The 16,716-nt window shown below is 44.9% G+C and overlaps 1 protein-coding gene across 1 annotated transcript; it reads left to right on the top strand.

Annotated features, from left to right (window-relative positions):
- The first annotated feature begins 2,274 nt into the window (after positions 1-2,274).
- Positions 2,275-4,816, top strand: LOC120697219 (N-(5'-phosphoribosyl)anthranilate isomerase 1, chloroplastic-like). The gene is made up of 5 exons (XM_039980377.1): positions 2,275-2,384; positions 2,761-2,820; positions 3,354-3,712; positions 3,810-3,967; positions 4,271-4,816. Exons 2-5 carry the CDS (start codon positions 2,763-2,765, stop codon positions 4,500-4,502), a joined length of 807 nt encoding a protein of 268 aa, XP_039836311.1. The 5' UTR covers positions 2,275-2,384; positions 2,761-2,762; the 3' UTR covers positions 4,503-4,816.
- Positions 4,817-16,716: the final 11,900 nt, after the last annotated feature.

Genomic DNA, 16,716 nt, shown 5'->3' on the forward strand with positions numbered 1-16,716 from the left:
TCACGAGTGGAAGGCACATCTAGGGTTTGGTTTGTAGTCTTGCGGGCTGATCCTTTTTATCTTGGCTGTTGCTATTACTTCACTAATCAATCGGAATTACTATCGTGATCCAAGTATTACTGTCATGTTCCTTGCTGATTGGTATTTGCGTGTGCCAAATCTATAACTCTTATAAAAAGGCTCCCCACCATAACCTAATAATTGCTATTTCTCTAGCATATGGTGCAACCACATCACCTTAATTTTTTTTAGCCACCCGATCTTTGATCCAACTGCACACTCATGCTATGCCTCCTCGACTGCCTCTGCGGCTCTGCCCTCTATTGCCATTCCGCCCGTGTGTGGTGGAGCCGTTCTTGGCATTCATGTCCAACATTCACGTAGGCTCCCATCCCATTGGCCACAACAGTTTCTAAAAAAATTTAATGCAGCTCTTCATTTTCACAACGCCTCAGCAGCCTCTCCCTGTCATGATTGATGGCATGATTTTTTTTATTTATATGGCCGTTTCATTCTGCTTCTTAATTCCTCAATTTTTCTCTGTCCAATCCCCTTCGTTTGTCTTCCCAAAACCATTCTTCTATTTTTCTTCCCCAAAGCATCTCGATCCTTTCCCTTCCCCTAATTTTTTCCTATGGAATGGCCCACTACATCTATGAATTCTGATTTGGCATCGGAAGTCTACCAATTTCTCCTCCATCTTCCCCCATCTCCTGATTTTTTTACCCTTTGGAATGGCTCCTTACATCTAGGTATTTTGATTTGGCACAGGCAGTCTACCAATTTCTCCTCCATCTACTATGCTGAGGTAAGTGCTAATGATTCTTCTTGTGAATATTTCTAACCGTGTTATAATTCCTGTGATTTTTTCCCTTTAGAATGGCCCCGTACATCTACCTACCCTGATTTGTCACCGACAACCTACAACTTTTCCTCCATCTACCGTACTGAGGTTAGTGCTGATAATTTCTCCGATTATTTCTAACTGAATTCTAATTTAGTTTATTGTTGCATTCCAGATCTCATTTGGAATAGGTTCACTACCTCTTCGTGATTGTGAAGTCTCATGTTAGTAGTAGTTCCTGTTCACTATAGTCATTCTTCTCTGAAATTTTTCTATGCAAAATTTTGTAACTAATAGCATCCATGTAAAAGAATGTTGCTATGCAGTCACCTTAGTGTTTCTACTTTCAAATTTCACCTAAAATTTTTATTTAAGATCCCGCAGCAACGCACGAGGTATCACCTAGTATATTATATCTCTGCTGCTGTGTGATTTGTTTGGAACATAAGCTAAATTCAAAGATCACATGTTTTGCCTGCTGGTAGTACTGTGAAAGATTGAGATAGATTTCAGGCATCATTGGCGTGTCCTTATCAAATTCGATCATATATGCCTGAGTTATAGATTTATCTAGACAACTCTATAATTCAGTCATACATGATCCAGTAAGCATGCACTTTTTATACATATCAAGCATAGAATGATTAGTCCGCCATAAAAAATCACCATAACTGAACCACAAAACTGTAGCTATGAGTTAATTATAAAAAAATATATATCTAAATCTATAACAAAACTTTATACTAAAGTATATCATAGTATATGTTCACTGCGTAGATCTATTTATGTGGAGTCCAATAAAATTGGATTTTCTATTTTATAAATTTTTTAACTTACTTTGACTTTTCAAAGATTCAACCCAAGTAAAAATAAAAAAAACAGCCAGGAAAGCTATGTATATCTGATTTTAAAGAAATGAGGGAGCAATTATGTCTGATTTTATAGTTGAGGGATGAAAAACAAATTTTTCCAGAAAGATAAAGTGAACCTTTTATTTTCAAAATTTAAAGACTCTTCGTCAATTGAGCCTCCGAGAGGTGGAGAGGAACTGGGCTGCGGCAACAAGGTCGGCGACGACGAGGGTCAACGGTGCTCCAAAAGAGTGCTTAGGTCCTGTTTAGTTGGTAAAAAGTTGTTGATTTTGGTATTGTAGCACATTTTGTTGTTACTTGATAAATAATATCTAATTACGGACTAATTATGCTTAAAAGATTCATCTCGTGCTAATTAGTTAGACTGTGTAATTAGTTATTTTTAAACTGTATTTAATATTCCATGTATGTGTGCGAACATTCGATATGACGAGTAATGTAGAATTTTTTTTTTGAACAGCCTTATTTGTTATTTGTCTGTAGTAAGAGGGCTGGATGTGAAAGTACTGTATTAATACAATCCAACCTTTTCTTTCTTTCTTTTTTAAAAAAATGAAGTGCCCTTTCTCGTCTCCTCCCCTCTCGCTCGCTCGGTCGGCCGCCTTCTTTCCAAACGGCGACGACAGGGGAGTGGCGCCGCCTTTTCCAGTGCTTCGCCGGCCGACAAGGTATGTCCGCCCTTTCCTTTCCCTTCCTTTCCTGCTGTGCGAAATCGAACACCCAAACCCCCTAACGTGTGCTATCTATATTAAGATCTGACCATGGATTTTACCTGCTAACTTCGATTGGGTCCGCCCTGGTGGTGTACTTCATTTTCCAACAAATTTGGGGTTTGTCTGCTCTCTGACCGATTCGTCAGGGTGGGAATGATGTATCGGACGAGCGGGCATCTGAAACTCTATTTTTCCTATCCGCTAACTTTTGAGTTCTGAACTTCTGATGCATCCGGTTTCCGTTCTGAACTTCTGATACAATCCGTTGCCACCAAACGATCAATTTTTGTGATGTGCTAATCCCTTTATTTTCTCATTTATACCCTCGCAGTAATGGCGTCGCCAATCTCTGCAAGACGCTATCAACAATTTGCTTTAGTACATAACAATGGTGAGTGTTTGTAGCCATGCCCTATTATTCGGTGCAAATGTTTCTTTACTATATTCTATTTGATAAAAATGACATGTTCATATAATTTCTCATCCTACAAAATTGGTTCTGGAAAAGGGGGAAGAAACAACAATCCATTCCAAGAAATTAAGAGAAGGGCTAGTTGGAAGAGACTGCAAGCCTAGAGTTACTGTTGTTGTGATGTATGTGTCCATTGTATGTAAGATAAACTGGCTGCACATTTGTAGCGTAAGCAAATCATTTTGTCTGCTCAACTTCAACAAGCACATCTGAACCGGCCTTGATTATTTTGTTTCTAGTTAGCTTTGCCATCTTCTTGTCTGACATATTATAGTAACTAAAAATCAATGATTTTAGTTTCTCGTGACATGTGTTAGTATTTGCTAAGATATGTCAGCAAGGATGTGATTCTGTACAAATATTGCTTCAATTTTTTTTTTGAAGAAACAGTATTGCTTCAATTCACTTCCTTTTATTTACACTACCACTTTACCTTGTCTTTTCCCACACAGGGCTTCCAAGATTTTCTCAAGTAAAAGTGGCATGCTTGGGAATAAAACAAACTAGATATCCTTCTGAAACCAACTTATCTTCATCAGCAAGTCATGGAGATGCCAGCAAGCTCCATCCTGTAGTCAAAATGTGTGGCATCACATCAGCTAGAGATGCAGAAATGGCTGTAGAGGCCGGAGCTAAACTTATAGGCTTGATACTGTGGCCTAACTCTAAACGCTCCGTCTCGTTATCTGAGGCAAAAGAAATATCAAGAGTTGCACAATCTTATGGTGCCGAATCAGTTGGTGTCTTTGTGGATGATGATGAAGATACTATCTTACGAGTGTCTGATTCATGTGATCTTAACCTTATCCAGGTATGACTTATAAATGTTGGTTGTAATATACCCATGCACTGCTATGCTATTTCAGCTGTGACTACAATGGACATTTTCTTCAATTTCCCATATGCAGCTCCATGGAGATGAATCTCGTGCGTTGGTTCATACCCTTTCCAAGAATAACCGCATTGTTTATGTACTAAATGCTGACGAAGATGGAAAACTAATCAACTCTCCTGTTTTGGAATATGCACTTGATTGGTTCTTAGTGGACAGTGCAAAAGGTGGAAGGTTGGATCTTGCTCTTATTGCTTCTTGAATCCTAATTAAATAAATTTTGTTTGTGTTGTTGTTCCTTGTGCTAAAATTTGCTCTGCTTGTTCTTTAGAATGAGGAAATGTTTGAATCTAATTAACTCCCAGAATGAGATAAAAGTTGAGACAACTGATAAGTGTTTGGATGTTAACACTCACTAAATTCAGCAGTCATATTACTTTGCAGTCTTATCTTGTCCTTACTCTGTTGTCAGTAGAGAAATTCTCTTGGGTCCTATCCAGAACATATATAACAAACATGACCACTTTTCATTTGTAGTGGAAAGGGATTCAACTGGCAGAGGTTCCAAATGCCGACAGTCAAAAGCAAGAATGGATGGCTATTAGCTGGAGGACTTCATGAAGATAATGTTTGTCAAGCCTTTTCTGCTCTGAAACCAAATGGAGTTGATGTTAGCAGTGGCATATGTGCTCCTGACGGTATCCGTAAAGACCCCAACAGGATTTCTTCCTTCATAAGTAATGTGAAATCCCTGAGTAGTAGATCATAATGTCATTTGGTTGTTGGGATCTTAGTTTCATTCATTTGCTTACCTTGCGGAGACTAGCTAATTTGTCGTTGAACGCAACCTGAAGGCAAGCTGTTCAGCATGATGGCGATAATTCCATTTGCAGGTGAGGGAAAAATAGTGATCAAATTTCTGAAGAGCAGACGTTATATGTATTGTATTTGTTGGTAGTGTACTGTAATAAGTGGATTTTGCATGCATCGCCAGTTGAAAGGCAATAATAAACAACACATCGTACCATCGATGAATTTTCTGCAGCAATAAAGTAAAGGGCTAAAGGCTCTACTTATTCGCTATTGCTCGAGTTCCCCATATGGAATATAGTGCTACCTTTCTGACATATTAATACAAACCAGGTGACTTCTTAGTTGCTCACAATCAGCAATTTTTCATTATTCGTAATTAGATCAAATTTATGTGTTCTGCTATCACCATATTTAAGAACTGAAATTGCGTAGCCATTGCTGTACTTAAGATAAACCTTATCGTTGCCTATGAGTAAAAAATATGATCCTTGACTCTAGGTGTAACACACCGGTGTTAGTTTTGATGTTAATATCGTGCTTAATCGCTAATCAGGGTTAATCACGATCATTAGCGTTAATCGAGTTCGCGCGGTAAACATCGGTTTAGCCGCGTTCGATCTCGTTTTTGTCCTTAATCGGGGCTTCGAATCAATTTTCGCCCAAAAGCAAAGTTGTAGACCTTTTTGTCTTCTACAACTTTTATTTTGGCCAAATTTCAAGTTCTTATATGAAAATTTGATTTTTGGATCGTCAAACTTGAATCAAATTCAGTCAAATGAGCTCCACTGTTCTTCCCCTGTACCTTCACTGTGCTTGCCGTGACCGTCACAGCGCCGGCGACATCCACGCGTCGCGATCGCCGGCGAACCTCGCACTCCGTGAGTGCCTTATCCGTTCGCGGGCGCTGGAGGCTTCTCATCGTCATCCCTTTCTCCTTCCTCACGCGTGCGGGTCGAGCCGAGCTCGAGCAGAGCCGTCGCCGGCGACCGCCCCGGCCATTTCTCGCCGCTCCGCTCGATTTCCTCGCACCCCAAGCCGCTCCACCTCGCCCTCCATCTCCTCCGCCCGTTTCAAAGCTCGTTTGAGCCAACCCTAGGCCGAATCAGCGCCTGCGCCACCGTCGGCCGCCATTGCCGTCGCCAGAGCTTCGCCCCTCCCGTCGAACTCCCTCTCCCGGCCCTCCTCAGCTCGAATCGAGCGCGCGGTGAGAATCCTCGCGAACTCCTCCTGCTCACTGACCTTTTCCCCCGCGGAAATCGCCGCCACCGTCGCCGGCTCACCGCCGCGCCGCCGCGGGCGCTCTGCGCCGCCGTGCGCGCCGCCGCGGAGCCGCCCTGCGCGGGGCCGCAAGGCGCTGCCGCGCGCCCCTAGGCCGCCGGGCTCCCCTGGCCGTGGCGCTGCTCCGCCCGCCGCTGACCGGCCTCGCCGCCGGCGAGGAACGCCGCGCCACCGCCCCTGCCCGCGAGCAGCCGCCGCCCCTGGTCCTTGCGCCGCCGCGCTCTGCCTCGAGCCGCCGCCCTGCGCGGGCCGCGCCCGCGCTGGCTCCTGCGTGTGGGCCCGCCCGAGCCGCCCCGCTGGCCGGCCGGCCCAAGCCGCCGCCGCGCGCGCTCGGCGCACCGCCGGCAGGCGTGGCCGGGCAAGCGGCAGAGCAGAGCAGGGGAGAGCGCCCCCCTCCCCTCTCTCTCTCTCTGTTTCTATGGCGATTGGGGCCCGCGAGTCAGGATTTTAGGGTAGTTTTATTCTTTTTGTTGATTTTGACTGAAATCTTCCAATATTCATAGAAATTCCTAGAAAAATCCTAAAAAGGCAAAACTAGTTGCATTAGCTTCGTAATTTCATGCTCTATTTGATAGAACCATGAAATGGATAGTTTCATCACTTTTGATAGATGGTTTTGTTTGCACTTGTTTTATGGTAATTGAGACCTAGAGCACCTCCTTTCGGACTTAAAGTTGAACTGGATCTGATCAATGCACCCTCTCGTCTTCTTTGATGGAGACACTTCAGGCTAAAAAGAAACTTAGAACCAAACCCTGTCGCTGCTTTTAGGTTTCTAGGAGTTGATTGGAACCTTAGATGCATGATCCCTAGGTTTCCTCAGTCACTCTACTAGTATACAGGTCGTTAGTACCGCAATGCTTAATTCGGATTCGGTAGAAGACGAGTGATTCCTGTCACTCGCGAGATATATGTCTTGTTACTTATAAAAAGTTACTGGAGAACGAATCTTCGAGAAAAAGAAAGGAAAAATGGAGACCGGGCGGAGATGGATTGGTTATGGCTATGGAAGTTATGGAAAGTGAGCCTCCGCCTGTGTCGATTGAGGACCGTACCGTTGTTGGCACTACTGATCGAGGATTGAACAGTACTAACCGCATGCCGGGAGTAGGAGGTAGTCGAAACCGGTAAGCTCAGTACCATATGTGCACCGGTAGGCGGACTTGATACTGTCTTCACCAGTGGAGCTAGTATACAAACTCATGGCTGACCCTTCGTTGGTATCGGTGGGGCTAGCAGTCCCGGGTCGCAGGGCAGTTCGCCTATTCGGTGTGCATATGTGAAGGGTTGGTGTGTATATCCCGACGGGGCATATACGTGCCGTGTTGGTTAGGTCCACCTTGCAAGGTTAAATCGAATCGATTCGCCGTGACTCGCGGATATGAGAACCTTGATCTCTCTGTCACATCGTAGTAAAGAAGTGGAAATGAGTTTGAACTGAGAATGTTTGGCTGTGGTATTCCGAAAAGATAATGTGATCAACCATGCGTGCTCTAGATGTTAGGCAAATCTAGTTGGTACCTGATAAACTTAAATTGAGCTAAAATATTGCAAGTAAGGATCCAGTATTAGTAGCTTTTCAGCAAAACAACTCCAGAGCCAAAAAGCTTTTCATGTCTAGTTATTGGGCTAAGTATACCCATGGACGGGTAAGTCTTGCTGAGTATTAGAATACTCAGGCTTGTTGTTGCCATATATTTTAGCAGGTTTCGTTCCGGAAGACTCCGAAGAGATCTGCGCCTCGTGGATCGGTCAACCACTTCCTCCGGGTTGGTCGGTCGAGTGGGTCCCGTCTTCTCCGTGAAGTACGGGCAGGTGAGCCTCACATCAGTGGGCAAGATGTGAAGTTCGTCTTCTGTCGTCGACGTTATCTATCGTATTGTTTTAAAGCTTGTTTTTATCTCTAAAATTGCTTTCTGCTGTGTTTGAACTCTGAGTTTTAATTTGTAAAACTGACTTGTAAACACTTTTTGTAGTTTAAGTTGGTACTTCTATTAAACTCGGTTTGTGAATGTTTTTGAATGTTTTTGTTGCCGGTAATCATCTGTGCTCGTCTTTTGGCGAGAGTTCCTGTGTAATCGATCCAGGTTACAGCAGGCAGTCTGAGTGTACTGGTTGAGTGCAGTAATTCTGGTTTGAGTTTAAGTGTTAATTATTGCACTTGATTGGTATTATTTGGACTGTTCTGTGACAGCTGGCATCAGAGCTAATTGCACTGGGGGGGTGATTACTGGTGTACTTAACTACGTTAAGTAAACATTGTTTTGCAAAATTTCGGGTTTTCGAAAAGTTGACACTAGATGCGCTAAGGAATAGAGTCGATAGTTCGTATGCCCTAATTATGTTCTATAAGTTAGGTGGCATCTAAGTATCTACTTTATTCCAGCACTTCCAGCATTTACTTCTCATTAAACCTTACTTTTATGCACAACTACTATTCTGTAACGACGCACCTACGCTGAGGTAAGCAAGGTGAGTATTCTGATAGTCCTTAGAATAGCCCACGTGTTTCATACGTGTGCGGGTCCCGTATGTTGAGCATACGAGGAGGTGATAAGGCTCAATTCAAACGAGCCTGTCGCTATCTGCCGCCTGATATGGAGTGCGGATTTCTTACCGTGTGATTGTGATCACGGCCATCTCGTAAGGCAATGTTACGAGGTGAAGACTCGTTATGCAGTTGGTCATAACCATGTACCTTGGGACACGTGTACCCTTGGGTGTCCCGTAAGGCGATTTGTACGGGAAGTGAATACGTTGCTTCGGTAACGTATGCAGCGCTGCCCATTCAGCGTCGAACCTTTGGGTGCCATCTCTATAGTGGATGATAATGTATGTGTGAATATGTGGGAAACTGCATATGCGTTACCCGTGTGGCGTAGGACACATGGGGGCTGTTCGTGTGTGCTGGCACGAAGGGTCCAGAAATGGATATTTATATCTATCTCTTGTTGTCTTGGTTTGTTTGCAGGAACACTAACTACGTAAGCACGTTATGAATCCTTGATCGTAGGAACTACTAGTATATATAGGGAGAGTACGTAATTGTGCCACTAGTCGTCTTCGTATACCATAATTGGTAATTGTTTGGGTGAGAACGATAGAACGTGCATGCATCTTGCATATTCGAGTTGGTTGGTCGCTTCGTAGTTAATAGTTGTGCAACCTTAAGACTGCAACGTTACAGCTAGACGAGTTACCAACCTGCTGTTCAACCCGTTTAGATGTGGTTTCAACTAAAGCAAACCATTTTGTTCTCTTGGTGAACCATATCGTGGAGGGAACGATTCATGCTGTGTGTTCATATTAATTATGCACATTCTTTATTTGCATGGATTAGTCCCGATAGCGGAATGGCTAACCAAGGGATGGTGCTTTTGCAGATGGGCAATAACAACACTGCTAACCGTGGAAATGAGGGTCAAGGAGCACAGCCACCACCGTCTTCCTCCTTGACTCAGGCTATTGCGGCTCTTATCGCCGACCACAATGAGCAGACCGAATTGTTGAGGCAACTAGTGCAAAGCAATGCCAGCAGAGGTCGACAAGCACCACTAGCAGAAACTGACTACGTCGGTTTTCTTGCCACCCAACCACCTCTGTTCCACAAGGCCGAAGATCCTCTTGAGGCAGATGCTTGGATTCGCACCATGGAGGACAAGTTTGGCATTCTTAATTGCACAGAAGTGGACAAGACTGCCTTTGCAGCGCAACAGCTGAGAGGCCCGGCAAAGATATGGTGGGCTAGTCATTTAGCTATGCAACCAACAGAGAGACAGATTCCCAGGTCAGAATTTAGAGAGATTTTTAGGGCACATTATATTCCAGAAGGTTTCATAAAGGTGAAAGTGGAGGAGTTTCTAAATCTGAAACAAGACAACAAATCAGTGATGGAGTATGCCAACATTTTCAATCATCTTGCACAATATGCTGCACATTATGTAGATACCGATGAAAAGAAGCAAGATTGTTTCCAGAAAGGGTTAAATACCGAGTTACTCATGCGTTTAGCAGCGAGAACATTTACCAGCTACAGTGACTTGGTCAGTAAAGCTATCCTCCAAGAAGATGCGATGTTGAAGCACGAAAAGGCGAAAAAGAGGAAGAAATCATCTATTGGGTCCCCTGGGAATGCTGTGCAACGCTTACGCCAGGTGTCCACTAGCTTTTCCCAAACTCAATATCAACTACAACAGGGGATGCCAGAACATGTGGCTCCTTCACAGTTGGAGCAAAAGAAACAAGTATTGCAGCATGTTTTTCACTCCCACCCTGACCCGTGCAAGCATCACCTAGTCGAGGGTTGCCATCACTCAGAAAATATCTGTTATACTCCACCCAAGCCGAGAAAAGGCTCTAGCAATACAAATAAGAAAAAGAAGGTGTCGTATATTAAGGATGGTTGTGTGAGTTACACCACTTGTGAGGACGTGCCAGAAGGGGAACACGTGATGGAGGATATATTTTCTCTCAATGATCATCCAATTAGGGTTCTATTCGACTCTGGTGCTTCACATACATTCCTTAGTAAGGCTTGTGCCGATAGGCACGGATTGAAAATTGATTGCATGAACACTTCATATAAAATTCAATCCCCAAGTGGTCAAATAATCACAAACCAAATGGCAAGAATGGTACCAATCAACTTGGCTGGGAGAATCTTTCCGACCAATTTTATCATTCTCCCACATCCAGGGATTGATATCATATTGGGTATGAATTGGATGAAGGCGCATGGAGTGGTGTTGGATACTCAGGCGCATGCTGTTCATATCAATTCGCGTGCACATGGTTCTACTGTGTTACTTTTGACCAAGTACAAGACACACAATACAACCATAAATAAATTGGAGGGTAAAAGCTTAGAGGAGATACCTGTAGTGTGTGATTATTTAGATGTCTTTCCAGAGGATTTATCTGGGCTGCCACCTGATCGGGACGTTGAGTTTGTTATTGAACTCCAACCGGGTACAGCACCTATCTCTAGAAGGCCATATCGGATGCCACCAAATGAATTGGCAGAACTGAAGGTACAATTGCAAGACCTACTGAATAAGGGTTTCATTCGTCCAAGCTCATCACCGTGGGGATGCCCAGCTTTATTTGTGAAAAAGAAAGACCAGAGCTTGAGGTTATGTGTTGATTACCGGCCTTTAAATGCGGTTACCATCAAGAATAAATACCCATTGCCTCGCATTGACATTCTTTTTGATCAGTTAGCCGGAGCTAAGGTATTTTCTAAGATAGATCTTCGATCCGGTTATCACCAAATAAAGATCAGACCTCAGGACATTCCAAAGACTGCTTTCTCCACTCGCTATGGTTTATTTGAGTATCTAGTCATGTCTTTTGGATTGACTAATGCTCCAGCTTACTTCATGTATCTTATGAATTCGGTCTTCATGCCTGAGTTGGACAAGTTTATTGTGGTATTCATTGATGACATCCTGATATACTCCAAGAATGAAGAAGAGCACGCCAAGCACCTTCATATTGTTCTTCAACGTCTACGAGAGCACAAGCTGTATGCAAAATTCAGCAAATGTGAATTTTGGCTTAAAGAAGTTCCTTTCTTAGGCCATGTCATATCTGCAGAGGGTATTTCAGTTGATCCAGGGAAAGTTCAGGATGTGTTGGATTGGGAGGCTCCAACATCAGTTAAGGAAATTCGCAGCTTTCTAGGATTAGCTGGGTATTATCGTCGATTCATCCCAGAGTTTTCAAAAATTGCTAAGCCTATGACCGAGCTACTCAAGAAAGGTGTCAAATTTCATTGGAATGACAAATGTGAAGAGGCTTTCCATACTCTGAAAAAGCTTTTAACTTCTGCACCTATTCTGGCTCAACCCGATACCTCAAAACCATTTGACATATACTGTGATGCATCTGGTATTGGTATTGGTTGTGTCTTGATGCAGGAGAATCTAGTGATTGCATATGCGTCTAGGTCACTCAAACGCCATGAGGAAAACTACCCAACTCATGATTTGGAATTAGCTGCTGTAGTTCATGCTCTGAAGTTATGGAGGCATTATCTCTTGGGTAGTCCTTGTCGCATCTACACTGACCACAAGAGCCTTAAGTATCTTTTTACTCAACCTGATTTGAACATGCGCCAAAGGCGATGGTTGGAACTGATCAAGGATTATGAACTTGAAGTGCACTATCATCCTGGTAAAGCGAATGTAGTTGCAGATGCGCTAAGTCACAAAGGTCACTGTCATTGCATCTCAGCTATACCATTAAGCGAGTCTCTTTGCTTTGAAATGGAAAAGCTGAACTTGAGCATTGTACCACATGGCACATTGGCTCATCTAGAACTCACTCCTACTCTTCGTGATCTAATCATCACAGCACAAAAGAAAGATAAAGGAATAAAGGAAATTCAGATGAGATTATCAGAAGGAGATTCGAAAGTAAGTTATTTTCACCAAGATAGTGAGAATGTGTTATGGTTTAAGAACCGATTAGTGGTGCCTAAGGATTTTGCACTCAGAAAGCACATTCTTGATGAAGCTCATACCTCTCGACTATCAATTCATCCTGGTAGCAACAAGATGTATCAAGACCTCAAACAACAGTTTTGGTGGACTCGGATGAAAAGAGAGATTGCCAAGTATGTGTCAGAATGTGACATCTGTCGTAGGGTCAAAGCTAGTCATCTCAGACCAGCTGGAATGTTGCAACCTTTGAGTATTCCTGAATGGAAATGGGAAGACATCAGCATGGACTTTATTGTCGGTTTACCCCGAACTCAAAAGGGTTATGATTCGATCTGGGTCATTGTAGACCGCCTAACCAAATCCGCACATTTTCTTCCAGTTAAAACAATCTATCGAGCAAAGAAGTATGCCGAGTTGTATATGGATCGCATCCTATGTTTACATGGAGTGCCAAAGACTATCATATCAGATCGAGGGACCCAGTTTGTTGCTCGCTTCTGGGAACAATTGCATACTTGTTTAGGAACTCGACTGATCCGCAGCTCAGCCTATCACCCTCAAACAGATGGCGAAACAGAGAGAATTAACCAGATTTTAGAAGATATACTCCGCGCATGTGTTTTAGCCTACCCGCAGAAATGGGATGAATGCTTGGCATTAGCTGAATTTTCTTATAACAATAGCTATCAAGAAAGCATTAAAATGGCACCATTCGAAGCTTTATACGGTCATCGATGCCGTACTTCACTGAATTGGTCCGAAGTTGGAGAGAGGACTATTTTTGGACCTGACATGGTTAAAGAAGCCGAAGAACAAGTTCATCTTATTCAAGAGAACTTGAAGATTGCACAGTCCCGTTACAAGAGTTATGCGGATAAACGGCGTGATCCACTTGTTTTTGAAATCGGTGACCACGTCTATCTGAAAGTCTCACCGTGGAAAGGCGTGCAAAGATTTGGAGTAAAAGGAAAGTTAGCTCCCCGCTACATTGGTCCATACCCAATTGTGGAGAGATGTGGCCCTGTAGCTTACCGGTTGGATCTTCCAGCAAAATTTTCGGCAATTCATAACATTTTCCATGTGTCACAACTGAAGAAGTGTTTGAGAATTCCAACTGAAGCTATTGACAGTGACTCAATTCAATTAGAATCTGATCTCACTTATCCTGAGCGTCCAATCAAGATACTTGATCGCAAGGATCGAGTTACTCGTCGCACCACCAACCGATTCTACAAAGTTCAGTGGAGTAATCACTCCGAAGATGAAGCTACATGGGAGAAGGAGGAATTTCTGATATCCAAGTATCCGGACTTTTTAAACGCTCATCAAGGTACTTCTCAAATGCCCCATCTCATCTTATACGTTCCCTCGTGCGTGAATCTCGGGACGAGATTCCTTTAAGGGGGGAAGGCTGTAACACACCGGTGTTAGTTTTGGTTTTAATATCATGCTTAATCGCTAATCAGGGTTAATCACGATCATTAGCGTTAATCGAGTTCGCGCGGTAAACATCGGTTTAGCCGCGTTCGATCTCGTTTTTGTCCTTAATCCGGGCTTCGAATCAATTTTCGCCCAAAAGCAAAGTTGTAGACCTTTTTGTCTTCTACAACTTTTATTTTGGCCAAATTTCAAGTTCTTATATGAAAATTTGAGTTTTGGATCGTCAAACATGAATCAAATTCAGTCAAATGAGCTCCACTGTTCTTCCCCTGTACCTTCACTGTGCTTGCCGTGACCGTCACAGCGCCGGCGACATCCACGCGTCGCGATCGCCGGGGAACCTCGCACTCCGTGAGTGCCTTATCCGTTCGCGGGCGCTGGAGGCTTCTCATCGTCATCCCTTTCTCCTTCCTCACGCGTGCGGGTCGAGCCGAGCTCGAGCAGAGCCATCGCCGGCGACCGCCCCGGCCATTTCTCGCCGCTCCGCTCGATTTCCTCGCACCCCAAGCCGCTCCACCTCGCCCTCCATCTCCTCCGCCCGTTTCAGAGCTCATTTGAGCCAACCCTAGGCCGAATCAGCGCCTGCGCCACTGTTGGCCGCCATTGCCGTCGCCGGAGCTTCGCCCCTCCCATCGAACTCCCTCTCCCGGCCCTCCTCAGCTCGAATCGAGCGCGCGGTGAGAATCCTCGCGAACTCCTCCTCCTCACTGACCTTTTCCCCCGCGGAAATCGCCGCCACCGTCGCCGGCTCACCGCCGCGCCTCCGCGGGCGCTCTGCGCCGCCGTGCGCGCCGCCGCGGAGCCGCCCTGCGCGGGGCCGCAAGGCGCTGCCGCGCGCCGCTAGGCCGCCGGGCTCCCCTGGCCGTGGCGCTGCTCCGCCCGCCGCTGACCGGCCTCGCCGCCGGCGAGGAACGCCGCGCCACCGCCCCTGCCCGCGAGCAGCCGCCGCGCTCTGCCTCGATCCGCCGCCCTGCGCAGGCCGCGCCCGCGCTGGCTCATGCGCGTGGGCCCGCCCGCGCCGCCCCGCTGGCCGGCCGGCCCAAGCCGCCGCCGCGCGCGCTCGGCGCACCGCCGGCGGGCGTGGCCGGGCAAGCGGCAGAGCAGAGCAGGGGAGAGCGCCCCCTCCCCTCTCTCTCTCTGTTTCTATGGCGATTGGGGCCCGCGTGTCAGGATTTTAGGGTAGTTTTATTCTTTTTGTTGATTTTGACTGAAATCTTCCAATATTCATAGAAATTCCTAGAAAAATCCTAAAAAGGCAAAACTAGTTGCATTAGCTTCGTAATTTCATGCTCTATTTGATAGAACCATGAAATGGATAGTTTCATCACTTTTGATAGATGGTTTTGTTTGCACTTGTTTTATGGTAATTGAGACCTAGAGCACCTCCTTTCGGACTTAAAGTTGAACTGGATCTGATCAATGCACCCTCTCGTCTTCTTTGATGGAGACACTTCAGGCTAAAAAGAAACTTAGAACCAAACCCTGTCGCTGCTTTCCACCATCCCGTTAAACCCTAGATGAGGCGGCTGTTTGTAAAGTTTTGTTCGTGCAGCCTTTTGTGAGTTTTGCATTGTACTGCATTGTATTGTGTTGCATCATTTCATGAGTTTCATGCACGACATATTTTATTCGTGTAGACGCTGGAACCGACGTCGTCTACGAGCTGATTGCCGAGCCGGTCCAGAAGCCTTTCGCAGGAGAACCGCAGCCAGGAGAAGTCGTTAATCAAGCTCTCGGAGAAACCACTAACCCTGTTGACATGCAAGGCAAGCCCCGGTGCATAACCCTTAATTTCAGTATTCAATAATTGTTATATATTTATTGAGCATTTAGGTTTCTAGGAGTTGATTGGAACCTTAGATGCATGATCCCTAGGTTTCCTCAGTCACTCTACTAGTATACAGGTCGTTAGTACCGCAATGCTTAATTCGGATTCGGTAGAAGACGAGTGATTCCTGTCACTCGCGAGATATAGGTCTTGTTACTTATAAAAAGTTACTGGAGAACGAATCTTCGAGAAAAAGAAAGGAAAATGGAGACCGGGCGGAGATGGATTGGTTATGGCTATGGAAGTTATGGAAAGTGAGCCTCCGCCTGTGTCGATTGAGGACCGTACCGTTGTTGGCACTACTGATCGAGGATTGAACAGTACTAACCGCATGCCGGGAGTAGGAGGTAGTCGAAACCGGTAAGCTCAGTACCATATGTGCAACAGTAGGCGGACTTGATACTGTCTTCACCAGTGGAGCTAGTATACAAACTCATGGCTGACCCTTCGTTGGTATCGGTGGGGCTAGCAGTCCCGGGTCGCAGGGCAGTTCGCCTATTCGGTGTGCATATGTGAAGGGTTGGTGTGTATATCCCGACGGGGCATATACGTGCCGTGTTGGTTGGGTCCACCTTGCAAGGTTAAATCGAATCGATTCGCCGTGACTCGTGGATATGAGAACCTTGATCTCTCTGTCACATCGTAGTAAAGAAGTGGAAATGAGTTTGAACTGAGAATGTTTGGCTGTGGTATTCTGTAAAGATAATGTGATCAACCATGCGTGCTCTAGATGTTAGGCAAATCTAGTTGGTACCTGATAAACTTAAATTGAGCTAAAATATTGCAAGTAAGGATCCAGTATTAGTAGCTTTTCAGCAAAACAACTCCAGAGCCAAAAAGCTTTTCATGTCTAGTTATTGGGCTAAGTATACCCATGGACGGGTAAGTCTTGCTGAGTATTAGAATACTCAGGCTTGTTGTTGCCATATATTTTAGCAGATTTCGTTCCGGAAGACTCCGAAGAGATCTGCGCCTCGTGGATCGGTCAACCACTTCCTCCGGGTTGGTCGGTCGAGTGGGTCCCGTCTTCTCCGTGAAGTACGGGCAGGTGAGCCTCACATCAGTGGGCAAGATGTGAAGTTCGTCTTCTGTCGTCGACGTTATCTATCGTATTGTTTTAAAGCTTGTTTTTATCTCTAAAATTGCTTTCCGCTGTATTTGAACTCTGAGTTTTAATTTGT

Source organism: Panicum virgatum, chromosome 1K (assembly GCF_016808335.1).
Source record: "Panicum virgatum strain AP13 chromosome 1K, P.virgatum_v5, whole genome shotgun sequence".
Classification (NCBI taxonomy): Eukaryota; Viridiplantae; Streptophyta; class Magnoliopsida; order Poales; family Poaceae; genus Panicum; species Panicum virgatum.

What these genes read in the sequence shown, in the direction of transcription:
- LOC120697219 (XM_039980377.1), top strand. Translation starts at nt 2,763, where the DNA reads ATGGCGTCGCCAATCTCTGCAAGACGCTATCAACAATTTGCTTTAGTA. An exon ending in GTGATCTTAACCTTATCCAG is followed by an intron (nt 3,713 to 3,809) that starts GTATGACTTATA and finishes TCCCATATGCAG; the next exon opens with CTCCATGGAGATGAATCTCG. An exon ending in GACAGTGCAAAAGGTGGAAG is followed by an intron (nt 3,968 to 4,270) that starts GTTGGATCTTGC and finishes TTTCATTTGTAG; the next exon opens with TGGAAAGGGATTCAACTGGC.